The 24,646-nt window shown below is 29.5% G+C and overlaps 1 protein-coding gene across 1 annotated transcript; it reads right to left on the reverse strand.

Annotated features, from left to right (window-relative positions):
• Window positions 1-16,945: 16,945 nt before the first annotated feature.
• Window positions 16,946-21,290, reverse strand: LOC130940305 (probable beta-1,3-galactosyltransferase 14). The gene is made up of 7 exons (XM_057868410.1): window positions 20,776-21,290; window positions 19,815-19,967; window positions 19,652-19,734; window positions 19,442-19,541; window positions 18,505-18,618; window positions 17,606-17,748; window positions 16,946-17,447 (listed from the first exon to the last, which is right to left on the reverse strand). Exons 1-7 carry the CDS (start codon window positions 21,117-21,119, stop codon window positions 17,362-17,364), a joined length of 1,023 nt encoding a protein of 340 aa, XP_057724393.1. The 5' UTR covers window positions 21,120-21,290; the 3' UTR covers window positions 16,946-17,361.
• Between the last annotated feature and the right edge of the window lie 3,356 nt (window positions 21,291-24,646).

The following is a 24,646-nucleotide window of genomic DNA, read 5'->3' on the forward strand; positions in this document are numbered from 1 at the left end:
GTGATATGGGCCAAACTACCCATAGATTTTCTACTGAGGGCATCTGCTACAACATTTGCCTTTCCAGGATGATACAAAATGGTACAATTGTAATCTTTTAGCAACTCCATCCATCTCCGTTGCCTCAAATTTAAATCCTTCTGTTGAAATATATACTTTAAACTCTTGTGATCCGTATAGATTTCACAGGTCTCACTATAAAGGTAGTGTCTCCAAATCTTTAAAGTAAAGACGACCGCTGTCATTTCTAGGTCATGAGTTGGATAATTCTGCTCATACTTCTTAAGTTGTCACGAGGCATAGGCAATAACGTGGCCATGCTGCATTAATACACAACCAAGTCTTATCCGAGATGCATCGAAAAAGACTGAGAATCCCCCAGACCCAGAAGGTAAAACAAGAACTGGAGTTGAGGTTAGACAAGCCTTAAGTGTCTGGAAACTTTTCTCACAAGCTTCTGACCATTGAAACTTCACATTCTTCTGAGTTAATTTGGTTAATGGTGCCGAAATTTTCGAGAAGTCCTTGATGAATTGCCGATAGTAGCCGACCAACCCTAGAAAGCTACGAATTTCTGTCACTGTAGTAGGCCTTGGCCACTTTTGAACGGCTTCAACCTTCTTTGGATCCATCATGATTCCATCTTTTGATACCACATGCCCTAAGAATGTCACTTGATCAAGCCAAAACTCACATTTAGAAAACTTAGCATAGAGCTTGTGATCCTTTAAGGTTTGTAACACAATCCTCAAATGACACTCATGCTCCGTAGCACTTTTCGAATACACCAAGATATCATCGATGAAGACGATAACAAAACGATCTAAGAAAGGTTTGAAGACTCAATTCATTAAGTCCATGAAAGCTGTAGGCGCATTCGTCAGACCAAAGGACATTACTAAGAACTCATATGCCCATAGCGAGTACGAAAAGCAGTTTTCGGAATGTCTTCCTCTTTTATCTTCAATTGATGGTACCCTGAACGCAAGTCAATTTTTGAGAAACATGTAGCTCCTTGAAGTTGATCGAACAAATCATCAATCCTTGGCAATGGATACTTGTTGCGAATAGTTATCATATTGAGCTGACGATAATCCACACATAGTCGCATCGCTCCATCCTTCTTCTTTACGAATAGAATAGGAGCTCCCCACGAAGAAGTGCTAGGACGAATGAATTCTTTCTCTAACATATCTTCCAATTGAACTTTTAATTCTCGTAACTCAGTTGGAGCCATATGATAGGGAGGAATGGACACAGGTTGGACTCCCGGAGCCAATTCTATGGAAAACTCAACTTCACGGTCAAGCGGCATCCCCGGTAGCTCATCAGAGAACACGTCAGGGAATTCTCTAACAATAGGAACCTGATCAAGACTAGGCACTTCGGCATCAACATCTCTAACAACTGCCAGAAATTCTTGGTTTTTCTTATCCATTAATTGCATAGCACTCATAGATGAGATGATGCTAGCTAAAGTGGGACAATCATCACCCTTAAAAATAAAATGTGAGATACCCGGTATGTCAAACTTCACAGTTTTAGAGTAACAGCCCACATCAGCATGACAAGTTGCTAACCAATCCATGCCTAAGATGACATCAATATCTTCTATTGGTTCTAAAAGGATCAAATCAGCTAAGGTTTCAACTGTATAAATTCTAACAACACAAGACTGAAACACGACTCGAACCACCGTGGAGACTCCAAGTGGAGTGCCAACATGAAATGAGTGGGATAACAGTTCAGGTTGTTTATCGAAACAAGATGCAAGATATGGAGATACATATAAATAATGAGAACCCGTATCAAATAACACTCGAGCATCTAAAGAACAAACTTGTAAAGTACCTGCCACCACAGCATTAGAAGCTTGAGCATCTTGACGTGTTAAAGCGTACACACGTGCCTGACCTCTTTCTCTTTGGCTCCCTCCTCTGTTATAAGTTTGACCCCTGCCACCTACTCCTCTGCCACTAGGACCAGAAGAATTTTCAATAGACATAGCTGAAGATGATGGCATTGGCGTTGTAGGACGTGCAATGCCTGGAGCAAAGCCTCCTCTAGCATTTGGACAATCTCTCCTAAGATGACCAGATTGACTACAACCAAAACATGCTCCAGTAGCCTTGAAACATATACCAGAATGGTAACTCCCACACTGAAGACAATAGGGCTGAGCTGACCTTGTTTGATTTGAACCCTGTGCACTAGATTAAAAGGTGCTCTTAACAAAAGATCTGGGATTCGAAACACCCATGGGAGTAGATCCAAAAGAAGCGACCCCACCAAAAGATGCTTGAGGACGAGCTCGATACCCCGAATAACCTTGCTGATTAGTTTGACCATGATGAGACTGAAATCCTCCTGAACTAGCTCCACCAGAAAATTGTCCCTTCATCTTAGGCTTCTTACCAACATCCTTAAAAGCATTTCTCTCTGCTATCCCAGCTTCAATTCCATAAGCAGAGTTTAGGACATCCTTAAAAGACATGCGTCCGACTTCAGGCATAAGAGTGGTGAACATAGGTTCTGCCAACCCATGAAGGAACCGGCGTACTTTCATCTCTTCTGAATTCACCAAGTATGGAGCACTCTTAGAAAGTCTACTAAACTCCTTAGCATACTCAGTCCCTGTCATATTCTCTTGCCTTAATCTTTCAAAGGCAATTGCATCTTCTGCTTGCTTGTTATCTGGATAAAATCGAGCAAGAAACTCTTCAGTGAACTCTTCCCAAGAGGGAGGAGGAAGTCCAGCTGCTTCTTTGCTCTCAAGAAGAAACTCATACTAATACCTTACTGAACCACGCAAGTTGTAGGATACTAACTCAACAGCCCATTCCTTGGTGCACTTGAGAGCTCGAATATCTTTCTTTGCATCCTCTAGATATTGTTGTGGATCTTCATCCAATGAATCTCCATTGAAAGTGGACGAATTCAACTTCAAATTCTTCTCAATTGGTGGCTCTTGATCCCCAAACAATTGATGAACCCTATGAGGCTGAGAATTCGGTGCATTAGGAAGTCTCGCTTCACCCCTATTTTGATTTGTTAGGATCTGTAATACCGCATTAAGAGTTTGATTCATTCCCCTCAACTCAGCTGTCAAGTCTACTTAAGCCACTCCTACTGCGGGATTTTCTTGAACTCCTTCACGGGATATCCTTTCTCCGCGCCTATCAGCTATTCTTTGACTCCTTGGTCTTTGTCGAAGGACTCCAAGTGGCGGAGAAACTGTCCTATTGGATTCAGCAGTATCAGGAGCATTAACAGCTCTACCACGTCTTTTCTTAGGTGGCATCTTCCACCTATTGAGTAAATAAAGCGATTGGATCACCAACGACATATGTATATGGAGTTCCAAGACAATAGGACAGACAAAAAGAATCATGAGAACAAAAAATTGATAACAACTTCCTATAGGCCTCTAGTAACATCACACTTTTAAAAAATAAATAATATTTTAGGAATGAATTTGACCATTCACTCAAAAAATATATATAAAAAATAACACTATAAAAATAAAGAAATGTTTGGATTGAAAAAGATTGTTTTTGTGCTTGTTTTTTTCTTTAAATATAAGCTAAGGTAGGACTCACTATACAGATTTACAAATTCGTTTTTTTCATAGGTGTGTTGAACACTATATATATATATATATATATATATATATATATATATATATATATATATATATATATATATAATTAGATGTTTTTGTTGGTGGAGTACTTAGCTTATTTGTCCGTATAAGTAAATGTTGGAGGTTTGAATTCTACTTTATACATGTAGTAATCTATTATTGGCCAATAATAAACTTTTAAATAAAGTTCAAATCTACAATAAATTAATTCTTATTTTATCGAGTTAAGAAATACCGTGAAAAACAAAAAAAAAGTTGTTACGGATGATTTGAGTTGGTGTAATATTTTTGTTTCAAATTAGATTCCCAAGTTTTGAATATATTATACATGAAAAAAGAAAAGAAAATAGACCTTAGACTTTTTGGTGAAAAAAAAAAAACAGCATTAAGAAAGTTCTATGTATTAGATATAGCAAACTAACCCAATATATAGGAAAACTATGCTAACTAGAGTAGTCCAATGATTTTCTATGTTAATAAATTTTTAAACGATAACAATAGTAAAGTATGCATAATTAATTTGTAGGCTTTGTTGTTACTTTAATTTGTCACTATATGCATCAAGATAGTGTACGTGTGTTATTCCTTTGCCCGGAAAAGCTCAGAAAGTTTGTAACTTTGCAAAATGGTCATCACACACCCCATAAATAAAAATAAAATAAAATAAAATAATTAGCAGAATGGTTTATCAGAGAAAACTGAAGGGTGCAGCACCACAAAAGGACATGAAAATCAGTATATAGGAACACCTTCTAACTTTCTCATGAATCATCATAACAACTCTTCTTCTGATCAACAAATTCTAAGTGGATAAGATGGTTCTGTGTCATTTGTCTGAAATAATATATAGCACGTGATAGGCCATGTGCTTGTGGTATCTGGAAAAACATATAATAAAGCCTTTTAATTAGTTGGGTGTGTTTGTGAAATCCTTTTCTCAAGCTTTTGTATGTGTCTCCAATGGGTCACCGTTTTCTTATCCTTATCTTTCTGAGCACACACATGCATCTTTGATTCTCTTCCTATCACTTCTTCATCTTCACTCCCTTTGAAATCATATACAAATTAAAAGTTATTCTTTTCGATGTTTAGCTTCTCCCACATAATTAATTAATACTAAGGATTCGTTTGAAAAATTTTAAAAATTATTTTTTTTTGAATTTTTTATTTATAAAAAATAATGGTATTAATGTCTGATATAATTTTTAGAATTAAATTATAATTTTTTAAAAAATTATTTAAGTGTTTATAGAGAAATTAAAAAAAATTCATAATAAAATTTTTTTTATTATATTTTTTAAAAATAAACACATTTAAAACTAAAAAATCAAATATAAAATAACTTATTTTTAATATAAGTATTTATTATTTAATTTTTTTTAAAGAAACTTAACTAAACTGCTTACTCTAACTGAGCTTAAAACTCTTGCATTGGTAGATAATTCTTAATTAGGGTTTAGTATTATCGTTTAACCTAAAGTTCCGCCATAAAATTTTTGCCCTATGGTATTCATAAGAGGCAAATTGAAGGAGTTCTTGTTATTAATGTCGAGCATAGCATGTATTAGTACAAGAATATTTCTTATAATGCGGACTTTGATTAGGTGAATGGAACACTAAATTTTATGTTCATCTATTGACCATATATAACGTGAGATTTGTAATATATTTTTTTCAGGTTAAAAGATAATAATTATTATTAGAAGTGTGAGCATTTATAAATAAATGATTCAATGACATTGAATTGAATAGGTTTTATTATTATATTAGAATTGAGATTGAAAGAGTCTAATTCAATTCAATTCAATATTTTATCTTGTAAACTATATAAAAATCTTTTTCATGGACATAAAATTTATAAAATTATTTAAAAACTTTATCACTGATGATAAAAGTAAAACTTATAATAAACTCCAAGACTATATTTAATAAAAAATCCTAATTCTATCATATTATTTTTACATAATTATATATATCTCCAATTCTAAATATATTTAAAATTATGAGTTTTGCTGAGGGTTATTTTTATTATTAGAAATTTTTGTCACGATGGTATTTTTTTCAAAAATTTAAACGGACAAAAAAAACGTATGAATAATTTGTTAAAAAATTATTTTAATTTTTTAATTTGTTTGTGGGCAATATATATTAATTATAATCACAAATTATGCTATTTCAAATTAAATGACTTATATAATAGTGATCTCATTTATTGTTATAAATATTTACTAAATTGAATAAGTCATTATTACTTTTGATTTGGAATTAAATGAGAATAAAATCAGATATTATCTTTTGTTCCTTAGATAATTATCTTTTGAACTTTAGATATATTATCTTTTGAACTTTAGATACTATTTTATTTGGACTTTAGGATTTCATGTGTATCATGCTCAACTATAAATAGGTCTTCAAGGTTTCGGTCCCCAATATAACAAAGCCGCATTTGTTATTCTTTCCCCATAAAAAAAAGTCACAATTCAGCCGTTTAGAAATACAGAAGGCTTTGGTTGAGGAAGATCGAAAGAACCACAAAATCTAAATCCTTCCATTGTTTCTGAATCTTATGAGTAAAGGTACACTTTTACATTATAATATATATTTTTGGCGATTCAATATGAATGATCTAGATTATTAAAAATTAATTTATTCCAACATAATTATATCTCTAATACATTTTTTCACGCACAAGACCTTTTATAGATTTGCGTAAATTTTTTGGATAGTATTTTTTTTCTTTTTATTTGTCTATATTATTATTATTTTTTATTTGGAAATATCATGTGGATCTAATTCTATATTTTTTTATCATAAAAATTCTAATATTTTATCATGATATTACTTTTTAAAAAAATTTAAATTAATAGAAAAAGATATATAATAAATGGTTATGTTTTTATAATTTTAAAATTTTATTTTCCATTAAATATACAATAAATATCTTAAAAATTTTAAATATTCATTTTTTAATATAAATTTATTATACTAATACCTTTAACAAAATATTTATAGGACACTTGTTAATTAATTTCATAAATTATTTTATCTTTATATTATTTGTGTCATGCATACACCAACCTAATGAAACAGTCTTCTAGCTAAAAAAAATTGAAGAAACTAAAAGATGAAGTAAGAAAGTAAAAAGACTAAAGAAATAGTTTGGCAATGGCATCATTCATGAGAAAAGAAATCACAATAGAGTAGAAGCTAGCTAGCCTTGGAAAGCAACCAATGAAGAAGCATATCCACAGATTTTTGCATTGCATTGGAAATCTTAGGGGAAGAATTTATAGTATTGAAAGTTTGTAATTTCCAAGAGGATAAAATGGCATGCATGTGATGGATGTGAGTATACTACTCAGAATGAATGTAATGTCCTCTTTCATGTGAAGTAACCTCGAATTAACATTATTAGTACGGATCATTGGATAATTAAATAATAAAAATAAAAAATTTTTGGGACAGTGTAATCATGGGTGTCAGGGACACTGATGGATTGGTATAGTTCATGAATAGATATAGACACACCTATCTTTAGGGTTTCTTGTCTTGTTCTTTGTCAAAAGAACCGAACATAACTAAAAGGGATGTCTCTCTTGGACCCTTAGATAGATCAAAGGCAAATAATAATCAAGCATGGTTTCATTTTCATATGTATAGTTTTCTTTTTGGTTGTTGACGGTATCCCTCAACCCGACAGGTTAAAGATTAATCTGTCGCGATCTGAGTTCTATTTAACCCCCAACACTTGCTTAAGCAGACGAGTGAACTGACCACTCGACCAACCCACCAACTCAAGTTGGTTATTTTCATATGTATAGTTATCTAGTCCCATATACATTGTGCAACCAAGTACAACTAATACTTCGTTCATGTGTAACTTTTGAATAGTTTCTAATCAATGTATGCATATGCATGAGGATGTGTAAAAACAAATAATCCTACAATACTTAATTTTCTTCCATGTGAAAAGGTTAATATAATAAGAGTGATACTAGAAAATCAATATTATAGAAACTAAGTTTAGTAAATATTATAATAAAATATTAAATAAATTTAATATGAAGTTGATTAAAAATATTTTTTTTCAAATTTAAATTTTGAATATTTTTTTAATTTAGTTTGAGATGTTTTTATTTTTAAAAATTTTATATTTTTTATATTAAATATTGATTACAGTATTAGTCGTACGATATCAATTTTCAGAAACTTTTTAATATAATAAATATGTTAGTGTTTTGATTAAAAATTTTAGATAATAATAATAATAATAATAATAATAATAATAATAATAATAATAATAATAATAATAATAATAATAAATATTATTTGTTTATGTGATTTTTGTCCTTTTTATGAGATCTTATTCGAGTAAAATAAGGCTATAATAAAAATGGAGATTTAGTGGTTTAATAATAAAAGAAGTGGAAAAGAAGAGAAATATGTATAAATAACTAAACAATTTATTAGAGATACATACAAAATTCTATACTTTCTTCTTTTTAAATTCACTACAAGAAAAAATAATATTTATAATAAAAAAATTTATTACAAAAATTTTGAATTTTAAAAGAAAAGAAATTTATAATAAAAAAAGAGTTGTTATAATATATTTCGTTATAAAAAATTTTTATAACAAAAAATAAAATTATCATAATACAAAATAATAGTTTGTAATACATTTTTTTAATATAAAAATAAAAATTTATTATAAAAGTAGTAATAATTTTTTATCATTAAAATATTTTTCATAACAATATAATTTTTTCTATCACAAAATTTTGTTATCAAATATAACTTGATTTTGTAATATCTTTTATTTTTTTCTATTATAAAAACACTATTTATTTTGTAACAATTGTTTTAATCGCAAAAGCACAATTTATTTACAAAAGCATAATCTTTTATCTGGACTCGTTAAATTAGTTCATAATCGTAATTTGTTGAATCGTAAGACTGAACATAAACTTAACTCGTAAAATAATATTGCAAAAAAATGTAAATTCCTTAAAATGTCACAAGAATCTAGGCACTCCCTATGAAATTATTCGATGTTGTGTTATAGAATGTTTGGGATTTCAAATTGGTAGGAGAGGGCATAGATATTTTAATTATTTTTTCCTCAAAATTTATTGAAAGCTACCACAGGGAACATGGCAATAATGAAATTAGGGCAAATTCCTACATAGGATTCTTAATTAATTGGACTGGCAAAGACAATGGGGTGATTTTATTTTTTTCTACCAAGGAAGCTCTTCTATATATGTTAGTTTTTGTCTGTTCTTTATGTTCAGTCATTTAGTAATTGTTTTTATTCCCAACTACATTTGTTTACATGCTTTGAACTTTGAAGGCCTATGTCATTCTATTGTTTTCCATTAAAGATGACAACGGTGTTGGCAGTGTAGTCTTAATGGATTTTAAGTTAAAAACTTATTCAATTTAAACATTAATTTTATTTATGGTGTAATTTTGAATTGAATAAAAAATATATTTAAAATTTGATTCAGTCATTTACAAAATAAAATCTAATTAAATCTAAATTAATTAGTTTTAATTAATTTTTTATTTGAATTAAATTGTATAAATGTTGTAATTTAGATCGGTTTGTATAATGTATGTTTTTTTATAAAATATAAATATAAATATAAATATTATAGGGATGGTGAAAAGTGGCATATCAATGAGGAAAGTGTGTCAGGGCACAGCTATTATTATTTGATCCTTGTTATGTGGAATTGGGATGTCACATACATTTATTATTTCTCATACAATGCAATTAAAATGGGAAGATTGAGATTTAATATTGTATTTAATAATTAAAAATTAAAATTAAAATTTTAATTTTTTAAATATTTTTAATGAGAATAAAAAAATTTTGAAATAAAAAATTAAAATTTTAATAATATTTATTTTTAAAATATTTATTTAATATTTTAAATTTAAATTTATTTTTTAATTTTTATATTTATTTTAAATTAAATTTAATATTTAACTCAATGTAATATATTTAATATTACATATAATATATAAACTTAATTTAGTTTCAATCTTTTAATTTCTGATTTTTAGTCATAATTTTTTTTTCAAACGAAAAATGCTTGATGTTTCTATCTTTGTTAATGTTGATTTTTTTTTTAACAAAAATTGTGTAATGCAGATAAATTATAATTTGAGTGTGTAAGACCAAGTTAAGAAATGTTATTTTGTATTTAATGAAATCGTAAACAACTTTTTAAATTAAATCGTTATTAACATTTACTTCATCACCATTGGATTCAAGATCAATGATTGAGAAACATAGCATAAATCGTTACTACCAATTTGTGAAGTAAAAACACCTTTTTCGTGAAACATTTTCTCTCTTCCTACTTTCTTGTCTCATTTCCTAACACACAATTTTCCATTCATCACAATTATTATTATTATTACTAAGGTGTTATTTTAATTATTATTACTATTATTATTATAGAATAGGTTGGAGCTAATTATTAAATTTTTTAAAATAATCTTTATATTAGTTGTTTCATTATATGAAAATAGACGTCTTTTTTTTTTGGAATTTTACAACAATAAAATTGGCAGTGCCAATTTACTTTTGGCAAAGATTCTCTCATAAAATCAATAGTGTTGATTTTAAGCAAAAAAATTTGTCTTGTTTTTTTAAGCTATTAGTCACAATTTTAGATAATTTTGTTCATATTTAAAATTATTAGTGACGATTTTTTGTGACAATAATTTTTTTACCATATCAAAATATCACACCAAAATTACATAATATATGTGTAATACACGCTTAATTAATGATACAATATAACAAACATTTAGCCTGTTTGTGCATTTCTTTTAAGTAGGATGATAATTAATGATATTTATCTATATAATATTTAAAATATTATAAATAAAAATGTGTAATTATGACCATATTTCTATGATACACAATAAGTATAGGGGAGCAATTTTTCTATTCTGTAATTAATAATGCTACTCATTTAAAAAAATTATAAAAACAAATGTTATTATCATCAATTTTGAGAAAAATAAATCCCTCTCCTTAAATATACTTCAAAAATTACAAGTCTTTTTTATTATTAGTAACAAATTTAATCAAAGTGATAAATATTGGATCTTTAATAACAGATTTTGAAGTCAAGTTATATGAATAAAAAAATTCATTGAGAGATCTCAATTAATAATTAATTAAATTTCCAAATAGAAGATTTCATTAAGAAAAAGAAAAATATTTCTCCATGTAATCCTTTTTCTCATTCTTCTTATTTATTTTTTTATTATGAGAAGTATAAGATATATAACAATATTGATGTATATTTATTTATCAATTTAAATTTTTGAAATAAATAATTTTATAATATGACATCATAATTTTTATAATTAAAAAAATTTAAAAATTCAATTCTTATTGATTCTAAAAGTTTTTTAATATATAAAAAAACATGCAAAAATTATACAAATCCAGAAGCATATATAATTTTGAGGGGATTGAGGAACTGCAATGGCACGTGATGGCCATTAGGAATGAACAGCATGGACCATAAAAGAAGCTAAGAGAGGAAGGGCATCATAAATAAATAAAATGAAAAGGACTTCTTGTGACTGAAATTATTCCACCAAGCACTCAGAATAAACAACAAAATTCAAAGGGCATTGAAGATTCTTTCCCCTATGGTGATTTCATCATTGACCCCTATTAATTAATTAATGCTGTAAACAGTATTTTGTATATAAGGTTATGATTAAGAACTTTCTTGAATTAATTTCATTGCCACTGCTTTGAGTGGCAAATTGTTATCATAATTAGAAATAAGGAAACCAGTTCCTTTTTTTAAGGAAAAAGAATTTTAGATTGAAAAAGGTTAAGCAAGAATTTAACTCGATTTATTTCGGATCATTTTCTTTTAGGATTAAATATGAATTTAATTAAATCTGATTTGGCTAAATAATTCTATTCATTAATATGTTTTAGTTTTAAGAAAAAGTTAATGTTAGTCTTTTTTTTCTCTTTAGAATAAAAAAAAAAGAAAATAATTTTTTATTTGATATTTATAAAGTAAAATAGGCTTTTCATTCCTTATTTTTTCAGAAACACAATTTCAGCCCACTTCATGGTTGCGCCGCCATCACTCCGAATGCACAGAAAAAAAAGTGAAATGCAGAAAAGAAAAGGATAAAATTGTGTTTCTGAACTTGGAGCGAGAAGTGGGTGCAGGCTGCTGGTTTTAGCAATAAAAATCGACGGTATGTATGTCGATTTTATTTTGAAAAAAAAAACGTTTTTAGCGTCTATTTTATACATTGTATCCACACTATTTATTTGATTTTAAAAAGCAATTTGGACCGTTTAAATTTATCAACGAAAATGTTATCGATATTTTAAATATAAAAATAGATGTCATATGTGTCGATTTTAATATAAAAGTATTTTCAACGCTTCGTCGACAATATGAAGATAGTTAAAAGATATTTAATGCATCATAAAAAAATCAACGACCAAATTGTTGATTTTATTATTTTATTTTTTAATTAATTTTTTTAAATATTAACAGTAAGCTGTCAAAAAATATCGACAAAAGAGATAACCGTCAATTTTTTGCGTCGCTAAATACGCTTTTTCTAGCAGTGAAAGTTGTATGTACTTACCCCAATTACTTTATAACTTATTGTATATCATATTTTTCTCTATATATCTAGACATAAAAAGTTTAGAATATTATGGATAATAAAAATAAATATACAGAGGAATATTAAGTAATGTTCTTATATTTTTTGGGTTGTGTCTTGTGGGTCATATAGGTGTTTTCCTATTCAATTTTGTTGCGTTATCAACAGTAACCAACTCTTATTTATGATTATATTTAATATAAGTGTCTTTATAGATGTGTTTAATAAAAATGTATTTTTTATAACTGTGTCTAATAAAAATATTTTTATAAATATATTTTCTGGATGTATCTTTTTATATATGTATTTAAAATATAATAATTAATTATTGTTAAAAATAATAAGTTGACAAATAATATGTTGGTACTTTATAATTTTTTTTTCTATTTTTCCTTTATTATCGTAAAATGAATATTCGAGTGAATCATAAGTCTAATGCAGCTTTAATTTGGACTATATTTATAAGAACATGATTAATAAGATATTGATTAATCTGATGGTAATTAATAGAGGTCCCTTTAGAGAGCAAGGGTTACCAACAATTTTTTTTTTAAAATATATTATCATCTCTAGGACACAGCAAATAAATTTTTGACTAAGACATCATGACACATTCCATTGTAATTAACGATTTTGCTATAGAATTAATTTTTTAATTAACACTCAGTTAATAAAGTAATAAATAAGTATTAGAGAAATAAAAAGAAAAAAATTAAAGAAAAAGAGAAAAATATTAACCTTTTTTTGTAAATACTTTTATGTTGTTAATTTAAATGTAGTTTTTGTTAATAAATATTTAGTAACTGTTTTGCAACTACTGCCAAAAAATCTTGAAACAAATGGACAGCTAAAATTATTGCTTATGCTGAAAAAATAAGTGACTTAGTTTTGTTACACAAATAAAAGGTGTTCAAATTTGTTACTATGTGCCTTAAGGATGGTAGTCAAAATTTTGGTCCATCTTTAAATGGTTTATTAAATAAAGAATATAATATTATATTTTTTATTAATTAAATAAATTTTAATTTTTTATTTAAAATTTAAAAATTATGATTTAGAATTTAGAATTTAAAATAAAATTTTTAGAGCTCATAATCTAGAATTTAGAGTATAAAATTTAAGTTTTAAAATTTAAGAGCGTTGCACTTCTTACTTTCTTCAAAACGTATTAGCATTCAATTAAAATTTTTAGAATAGAAATTTAGAGAATGTGCACTCATTGTAAAGTTAAAAATTTAATATTTTTAATGCATATTATGTATCTAATAATTTTAAAAAAAATTCTACTAATAAAAATAACCTTAACAAATTAACTAACAAAGTACATCAACAACCAATTAACACAAAGTATCAAATTAAAACCAATAGTAATGAAGCTTCAACCTCATGTTACTCTCTGCCATGTAGGATAAATATATATATATATATATAAATCAACCAATATTATTGAAGATCATAATGGCATATTATTGATTTTCAGTCCTCATTTTCCAAACCAACTATATTATACAATAATGATGGTTCCTGCTTTGTGACAAAACCCTTCAAATTTTATGCTGGTGGCTATAGTGGCATATGAATCACAATCCATAAACTGATCAAAGTCTCACACCACTAACAATGAAAATTAACATACTAACCTTGGGACCCTGTGATGATCAACATAATATCATTGTCTTATGTCCTCTTATCAATCCCCATGTAGAGTTGTGACTCTATTATATAATATCAAGGTCATTACCATAATATATATGTGAAATGAGATGAATATAAATAATTCCAAAAAGTAGAAATGGCTTAATGGGCCACATGGGTCCCTCTCTGTATCCTGATTCCTTGAAAAGCTTGCCAGAAATAGTAAACCTGGCCCAACATCATTGACTTTTCATGGGCCAATAATGGGTCCATTATTGAGAGGCCCATACTCCCACCCACTTATTAAGATTCTTGATAAGTACTCTCATTGGATGAGACTTCAATGATGCACATGTTGCTTATAATGTCATAATAATATAAGCTCCAGATTCATAACGCTAGCTATTTTTTTAATAATAATTATATAGTATATTAATATTATGATTAAGAAGCTTGACTTCAACGAAAGGTGACACCCACCTTTTTATTTGGAAAAAGAGTTTCAGTTCAGGTCTTTAACAATGGGGTCCAATCCATGTTACTTTGGATTCAACCATTCTTATATTTCAAAATACAAATATTAATTCATCAAGCATCGATTTTATTTTTAATTTTTTTTTCCTGGACATGAACTTTCTCACATGGACCAAGCAACAAGAAGTTCCTACCATATATGCTAATGGCTCCAACTTGCAATAAATAAATATTATTTTGCAGGGATTATTTTTGTGTTGATTCATTGGGGCTCATCAATTTGCTTAGTTTCCTAAAATGCAATGATTGACGTGTGAATTAATTAAATGGGAAAAGATAGTGTTGGTTGTTATGCTCCAATATAAGGTATGCAAAATTTGGAAGCGGAATATGTTCTATTAGAGAAATCAACCAGGTAAATGATTCAATGAGATAGTGACATTTGATGTAACTTAAAATATGGTGGAATAGCATCAATGTTGAAGATCCTCTTCAAAATGTTCAATCAAATGCCTCATATTTACCGTTGGGATAAATTCTTAAATGGCTTAAGAGTTCCAAAATGAAGTTTTATACTTTTATTTGTGAATGAGTGTCATCAAGGGAAGAGTTAAAACTTCAAAACTCAGAAATTTTCAAGTTTCAATCAAAGTTCAAAACTTTATTTCTTCTACAAATTTTTTAACTTTTTAAGTGGTTTAACAATTATATTGAGAAATAACTAGCAAAATCCTAAAAATTAGAACATAATTTATTACTTAACATATTTATTTTTGCAAAATATTTTTTAATTTAGTAAGTTAAAGATTAATTCGTTTTAAATTTAAGTTTTATTTAAAGATGAATGTTAATCAATAAATTATTATATACACAAGGTAAAAAAATCAAACTTCCAATACTTATTTTAACGAACAAATAAATTGACCATTCAACTAACTCAATTGACTATTTTATTACTTAAACATATTAACTGCTGCATTGTAAATGTTGGGAAAGAATGGTATTGAAATTTAAGAGAAAAATTGCCAATCCACCACTAGTTTGCATTTGCTATTCACACCGTTTCTTTTGCCGCATATGTGGCATATAATGCTTCTTTTGAAGACAAAATCCGAATACTTATGTCCAAATCATGCGGAGATCCTTTAGTGATGCCAACGGGTTTCCACTTTGGATGTACACTTTATTAAATTAAAGCAAAAGATTAAGAAAATTAATTTGGATTGGTCAAGTGATCAGTTTACTCATCTGTATAAATAAGTGTCGGGGTTTAAACCACGTCTTGTGTATATTAAAGCTGAAATCTGCGATGTATTAGTCATTGACTTGCCGAATTAGAGAATAGCATAGGACACCCAAAAAACAAAAAGCAAAAGATTAAGAAAGATGATTGAAAAAAGCTAGTCCTCAAATTTAGTGATGAAAAGGATATGGAAAAGGAAAACAAATGCCTAGACCGGTCAATTAAACAAGTAAAAAGGCACGAATAAATCAACTTTATTCTTTTATTCGTTTTTAACATTTTTTTATTTATAATTAATCAACTTTTTTCATCAAATACCAATAGAAGTATACCACATATTGAACTAAACTGGTATGCTTTCCTACTTTATATGGCTTTTATTGAAAAGAAACATATTTTAATTTTAATTTCTTTTGTTGTGGGTAGAGGAGGAGAGAAGCCCAAGATAATATTTCCAAATTTGAAATTGCTATGAGACTTCGTAGTTGGTATTGCTAAGAGTCCACTCCACCTAGGCACCTATTACCATTTACAATAATATTAGAAATAAAAGGTTTAATTTTTTTTAAAAGTTTAAAAAAGAGTTGCTGTATCTTTTTTCCTTTCTTTGGTTAATAAATTTGGCTACTAATAATTACATAAAATGATATAACTGAATATTAAAATAAATTAGCATGAAAACTAAAATCATATTTCGTCTCACTTATATAGTAGTTCACAAGTCAATAATCTGATTGAAGTACATTGCCTATATTTTGAAAAATACCACTAGCAACTAATATAATATGGAATACTATTATCTCTTCACAACTTTAAACTTTGGGAGTTGGAACTATGATGAGAGTTGTTTGCCATTTCGTTTATCTTTAGAAAAAAGATACACCACCTTGATAGTTCATGATGAACCAACAAAACCTTTAGTCTTAGGATCTGTCTGCGGATCAAGGTTTTAGATGAAAAAAGAACGGATGAAAAGGGTTTGAAGACTCATCAAACACTCGGGTTCGAATTCCAGCTGAGGCTGGTTATTGTTTAAGAACCCATAATACTCATGTAGTGTGTGTGAGTGTGTTGTGTGGGTGTGTGAAACATGTGTGTAATGCCTAGGATTCGAGACTGTCCAATCCACTTGACCAAAAAAAAAAAAAAGAAGACTCATCAAACCATTCCCTTATGCATTTTCCCTCTAAAATCCAAACTCACAAACCCACCTTTAAAATACCATAAAAACACACGCATGCACGTGCACACACAAACATATAGCAGAGAAGCACATACTCATTACTCAGCAATGCTTCATTCCTCAGGAGATGACAGAATTTAATAGTACATATAATTAATCTATTTCTTCAAACCAAAAAAAATTAAAAATAAAATCAGAAATTAGTAAAGTTAAATGAATCATCAGTAAAGTTGAATGAATCATCATCCGTATAGTCTATCTAATTGCATATGCTCTACACAAAGCAACGGCATTCGTTACTAAAGAGAGGAAAAGAAGAAAACACAACAGTCTTACAACAAAAAAAACTGTGAATTGGAGGAAAAAGATCAATTGATAGAAAAAGATTGGCAACGGTAGCAGCGCGTGGCAGTAACAACACGAGAAGAGCAAGTAAATCCTCAAGTACCTTCTGATCTTTGTCTCCACTTCATTGAGTATATGTTGGTATGCAAAACACAAACACTATTCATCAGGTTCCACAGTTGGACTCCGAACACAGCTGTCCATTTTATGGAGTTCCAGCATCTTCTTTTCCGGATTACAGAGGCCTGTAAGGAAACGATATTCCAATAGTTAGGATAAAGCATTTTCCTTTTTATTTGAACTGCTTAATAGAATCCATGATTTCATGCAATTTTCATGTTATTGTTAACATCCTAAATCAAATACCATATGCCCTGTGACAAGTTTTTGATATGAAAATAACCTGAACATTTCGGAATATCCCAAACAGCAATAGATGTGGATGTACATTCCGTAGAACAAAGTTCTTTATTATTCTCATGGTGGACATTCATTGCAAGCATCCAGGCTCCAATGGTTACATCCTCATTACTGAACATCCGGAAACTGATTTGACACAAAAAAAAAAAAAAAGACAAAGTGATCATTACATTTTTAAAGTAATACACATCAGGAAGGATGGCCAATGAACATGGGCCACAACACATCGTGATATTCATCCCTTTGCAGTAAGAAGAAACAAAGAAACAAATATTTAAGACCTCAAGAACTATTCAGAAATCTAAAATATGACATTAGAATGTACAATTTGTTAGTCTCTATAAGTTGCAACCACAAAACCATCAACATCTCCACCAACCTACTTATGGGAGGGATTATTAAGAGCATACTCCCAATTTACTTTCTTATGACATGACCCAAAATAACTAAACACATTATATATGGACAATATTTTGCCCCCTCTTTTTCTTCCAATTTATCCAAGCACATACATGGAGGTCAAAAGTGAATGGCTAACCACACCACCCAGCATGTCAAACAACCCCCCCTCCCCAAAAAAAAAAAAAAAAAAAAAAAAAAAAAAAACCAGGAACATTTCTGATTATACGAAGTTATGAAGCAAGACTATTTCTGACCCAAGCTTGTAAATGCATAACTAAAGAAATGAGGATACACTATACAATGCAAAGGTCATATCACTATTCACTAATCGCTACAACAATTATCTTTTTCTGAAATAAGTATAAATTGACACCCAACTATAACTACATCAAGTGTTACATCGAATGATGAATATCTTCAAAATAAATCTTCTAAAGGTCAAGGCTAAAACAATCAAGTTGTGGAGAAGGAAAGACTTGCCTGTTATTCCTAAGAGCACCCAAACTTGATACAACATCAGCAGAAAGTGCATATATAGGACCATAAGCATGAAGAAAATACTCCTTTCCAAGCAAATGAGATAGTGGTTCATACCTGCAAGATTTGCCAGTAAAGTTAATGAAAACATTATCGTGCCTCTAGTCGTCAGTGTAGCATAGGACACTTCATTGATTCAAGAGAAAATGGAACTATATGCAAATCACCAGTTGAATCTACTGATTATATGGAGTAATTTGATTTTAAATCAAGCTTGGTTCTAAATCTTGGTTGATTTTGAATGTATGCAGATGATGATGGTGGTTGGCAGGAGAGGATTGGAGTGGAAGTAGAAGAACAGGTTAGGAATTTACATAAATATGTTAAAATAATGGAGGTAACTGGTAAATATCAACTTGAAAATCAGACGAGATGAAGTGTAAGAGCAATAGACGTTGAAGGAGATGAATGTAATTTTCCCAAAAATCTTTAAGTTGGACTCAAAATAAAATCCTACTAATATTCTATTGGAATTTTGCTAATGTTACATATTACCTAGTTATTTTATTTCAACAAGATTTAAACACTGAGTAACAAGTTTAGATTTTAGAATGCATACATACTTCGCAAAGTGTCAGGCTTACACAGAAAAGTAAAATGACATGGTTACAAAATTTAGTATCAGACATTCAAAAATGCTCTCTCAAGTCTCGAGCAAGTAATTAACAAATTGTCAGTTCCACAAATAGTACCAGTAATCTATATTTCTTTTTCCAAGAATTAAGCATCAATATATCAAGATGGTAAGAGCAACTTAATAATGAAATGTCTTATCCCCCAAAGAAAAAGTGGCATGCTAAAGTGCCAAGTTGAGAAACTAAGCCAAGGAAGGATAAAATTTAAACCCTTAAGATAAAATATTCATTCTAACACAACTGACCATTTGAGTTTTGGATCCGTAAAAACAGGGCCTTTTTTCATGCATCCTATGTAAGTCTGAGGGTGAGACCGCTCTGTTGCCAATAGTAAGGAAAGACGATCTGACAATAATTTGAAAATTAATTCAAAAAACAATTAATTAGAATGGTAACATAATGTGGCAAACAATGGTCATTATATTTAACTAGATTAGCATCGAAAGATCTAGCACCTGGCCTTAAATATATGTCATCATCCGCTTTGACATAGAAGTCACAATCAAAAAGTGCGTACGCAGCTTTGAAGTAAGCCAACCTGCAAATAAATAAACAAGTTCAACTTAGCATCAAACTAGAGATATAAAATGCAGCAGTTCAGTTATTTTCAGCACACACGTTTTGTATGGGAGCTTACTGTACTCCTCTTCGATGTCCAATTGAATAAAGTCATCGTATTCTGCTATTTCCTTCTGAAGTGCAGTCATCTTTGATCTATCATTTGTTCTACCAATAATAAACCGAAAAGCCAAGCCTGTGGCTTCTTCCAAGCTACAAGGAAAGGCAACTAGGAATTAGTAATCATAAGCATACGCATATCAATTCTGAATGTTTTCAGAGATACACACCCCAGCTAAAGCTCTCTAACGATCCTACATATATACAGACACAGTTCACAGTCGCATCTCCAAAGTTCAAACATACACCAATTGATTGTAAAATATGAAGTTCAATGCAGACACATGTAACTTTTTTTTATGTTGAACCATATAGATGATAACAACATAGTTACTACCAGCGTCAAATACTGTTCGATGCATGATTGGATTAAACTGAAAAGAAATTATTGCATTACCGAAGGGAGAAAGAGATCCTCACCTTTCAAACACTAACACTACAAGAAAAAAAATCAAATTTCCCAAACTAGATCATTGATGCAGTTCCACAACAAGATCTTTCCAAATTACTCACTTTCTGGACGACGAAACCATGACAAATAACAACAAGGCCTTTTCCTCAACTAGATCAGTTAGCTACATGAATCAAACTATGCCAGTTTGTCCTACCTCTGCAACCCATCACCAAAAACAATGCACTAGGAAGATCATATTCAAATCTAGTCACACTGAAAATCCCAATTCTACAAAGAAACAAATGCTAAAGCAGAGTGCAGAGTATTAAAGAAATAATTTTATATCCTCCTACTAAATGAAACAAGTATTGATTAATTCTTACAAGTATCAAATACCGACTACATTTAATTTTCACTCTATTTAGCATCATGATATAGCACTACTCGTCAAAAAAACAAAGTTTCTTTCTTACAAAAATTGAATGAATAATTGGATCAAATTCGAACCTCTTAAGACCACTGGGATCGGAAGGGAACCAAGTCTTCCTCAGAGCCTGCCTCCTCCCGGCGGATCCGAAGCCGGTGAAAATTCCGACGAAGCCCATGACCTTGTGGCGATCGTCAACCCCGCCGGAAGCAGCACGAGCGGCGTCTCCGCCGTGGTCCCAAGTGACCCGAACCGATTTGGGCCTGGCGGATGGGCATGGGTTGGGCCTGAAGAAGGCGGTGAGGCCGAAGACGAATCCGGAGAGTCCAAAGAGGAAGAGGAATAGAAAGGTGGATCTGCGAGAAGACAATGAAGAATGGAAAGGGCGTGCGTGGAAGACGGACTTTGGGGAAGAGGAAGGCATGGATGGTTGTTGTTGTGGTGGTTCACTCTTCCCCTGAAATGGTGGTGGCTATGGTGGTGTGTGTTGGAGAGTTTGGGGTTTGTTCATGGCAAGGTTGATGGGAGAAGAAACAAACAAGGGACTGCACTGTGCAGTTTCTCACTGTCTCCGTCTGCTGTTTAGATGAGTCTATCGTAACTCGTAAGAAAACCCCTACCCGGCCTAACTCCATTTTCATTTTTTTTTTTTCCTTACATCAAAATTTTCTGAATTTAATTAGGCGTAAACGGGTTGAATTCACGTGAAGTTGGAATAAATTTTTGTAACTGTCTCTGAAATTTAAGTAATTATTTTAAATGGTTTCTGAGATTTAGATGGCAATGGTGACAAAGTTACAATTTTTTAATGTAGAGCTTTTATCATTTTAAAAATTGTTTAAAATTAATTTTAAATGAAATTATCGCTTTATTTAAACAATTTTTTTTATTTTTTTGTTTAATTTATTTAAGTCACACAAAAAAATGATTTTATAGTGATTTTTTAGAATTTTAAGTATTACAATAATTTTTATATTATTTTTGGTGTTGAGTAAATTGTTGAAAGGCTAACATGGTTATCTTTTACTATGTTAGATAGTTTCAATGACTAAATGAGGTAGATTTATTTTAATTTGAATCTAATGTAAGTCTTTCTTTAATTTATAACCCTAATTCTATTGGGTAGAATATTTCTCCTGTATTTTTATATTATATTCTTTATCTTTTTAATTTTTTTTATTTCAATAGTTTTGATAATCTGTTAAAACCAACAAATTTTATTTTCTTTAATTGCTCTTTAAGTGTGTCAGTAAATTTTTTCAGACACTATTACGAAGAACAAGATCAATTTATTTTACTCGATTCATATTGTTTTATATGACGACTATATCATCGAGTCCAAACTTATATTCTGTACAAAACTAACTCATTATGTCTTACCATTTTCAATATGTAGTAGTATATAATAAAAACTATTATACTTGGTATGATCTACAAAAACTTTTAAAAATAGATATTTTCTTGGTTGCAACATCTCCGACAAGGAGATTGGACTCTATAAATTCATTTTCTTACCCTTTATAAGTTAGGAACTTAAACTTGAATTAAACATCATTATTTTGCCTTCTTTTAGATTGATTTTTAGATAAATCTTTTTCTTTTCCTTATATGTTACAAAAAAAATTATTCTGTTGACAAAATTAAATAAGGTGGATATTCTTAAAATTATTTTTTCTGTGCATATATATGTATAAATATTTCTATTTTATTAATTTTATAAATTCTTGGAGTAAGTTAACACGACAAAAAAAAAAAAAGAAAAAAGAGCTGAAGAAGAAGATGAAGAAGAACATAGGAAAAGTATTCTACACAATGGGATTAGGATTATAAATTGGAAAAAAGATCGAATTGGATCTAAATTGAAATGAATCTATATCACTTGATCATTGGAGTTGTCTAACATAGTTAAAGATGGTCACATCAGCACTGACATCTGACTCAGTACCAAAAATGACATAGAAATCATTATGGTACTCGGAGTTCTATTTGAGGGATCATTATTAAAAAAAATTTGGATTTCAAGGTGTACCACGCTAACTTTTAGCACTTCATGATTGTACCAAAAATTCAGGCATTACTTATCTCTAAACTTTTTTTTATACTATCTTTATTTAATATTGAACATTCGCAAATATGAATCAAAACTTTAATTAAGAAATTGAAATAGTTTTTTATTACCCAAACTACACCAAAATGTATATAATTATAAAACTAACTTCAAGTTTTTATTCAATTACTATTTCAATCTCAAATATAAATTTTGTTTCCATGATTATAGCTTTATCAAATGACCGAACCATATTTCTAAAATTCTTCAAATTTTCTGTTGGATTTTTAAGTTCGTTTTTGAACTTTATAGTTACCGATTTTTCACAAATTTTCATTTAATCTTCCAACCACCAAATTTCATTAATTTTCTCAAAATACCACATCACAACAGTCCTAAAATCATTAGAACAACCTCCGTTGAACTATTCTTCATAGTCGAACCAACAAATCACAAGCAACAACAATAATTCAACAAGATTTCAACATAAACTTAATCAACCTCAAACAATAATCAATCAAATCAACATTCACTTATCAAATTCACATTTAATCATTATAAAATTACCAAATCCTACCTCCGTATAAAATTAAAATAACAAAAATTTCGAAAAAACTTTTTGATCGAATTGCTTAAGAAAAAAACATCAAAAATCGTCTGTAACTTTTAAAAATTTAATTAGCCAAATTTAAAAAAAAGAGGAGTTACATTATTATCAATTTCTACCGAACAGAAATAATAACATGTAAAAGAGGAGGATATAAATATTTTATTGGATTAAATTTTTTATTAGAGTTACGGATTGTAAGAAATTAAAGTCGAAAATTTTAGTGGGGTTACGGTTTTCTTCCATGCAAGTTTCGGTCTCTCTTTTCCTTATTTTCTTTCTTCTGAGTTCGGTGATGAAAGGAACTGTTTGGTGATTAATGAATAAGGTTATGTGTCACGTTTATATATTTATATATATGCATGCACAAGTCACGTTTAGTTTTTATTGGAGATAATACTCAATTTGGTCCCTGAACTTACATGCGAATCTCAATTTAGTCCCTGAGATTTCAATTGCCTCTATTTAGTCCCCGGAGTTTATAAACGTGCCTCATATTAGTCCCTGATAACATTTTTAGTATAAAAACGTTAATAGAGCGCTGTTGTAGACTATCACATGTCACGTTAAAACTTGTAAAATGATACAATTTTGGTTTTGACATTTAAGTAGCTCAAAAACAGCATCGTATTACTTATTTTGTTAGGTAAAATTTTAATAAACACCATTTAGGATGTTGTTTTTGGGTTATTTGAGTGCCAAAACGAAATCGACATTATTTTACAAAGTTTAGCGTGGCATCCGGCTGTCACAACAGTGTTCCGTTAATATTTGTACGTTGAAAATTGTTTCAAGGACTAACATGAGTTATGTTCACAAAGTTTGGGGACTAAATAGAGGCAATTAAAACTTCAGGGACTAAATTGAGTCTCGCGTGTAAGTTCAGGAACCAAATTGAGTATTATCTCGTTTTTATTGATCTTTGTTTCGTTAATGGCTTAAGCCAAAGAAAGAAACCAAGAAAATTATTCATTGAATAATAATCCTAATTAAGGTGTCATAGGTTTTGTTTGATTTACGTTTCCTTTGTTTTCTTTCTTTAATGGTTCGGCACAATAGAATGAAATTAAGAATAATAAGTTTAGCTAATGAGGTGGCTGATGGTGGTTTATAATTAGAGAAGGAGATTTGCTTAGTAAAAAAAATTAGGTGTCATGTCTTGGTTAATCATAGGTTGAGTGTCATGCTTTGAAGTTGCTGATTTAACGGTTTAAGTGATAAATATTTCAAATGGATATTTATAAAAATTAAATATATTTAAATATAAGTAATAATATATGTGAATTACTAATATAAA

Source organism: Arachis stenosperma, chromosome 7 (genome assembly GCF_014773155.1).
Source record: "Arachis stenosperma cultivar V10309 chromosome 7, arast.V10309.gnm1.PFL2, whole genome shotgun sequence".
Classification (NCBI taxonomy): Eukaryota; Viridiplantae; Streptophyta; class Magnoliopsida; order Fabales; family Fabaceae; genus Arachis; species Arachis stenosperma.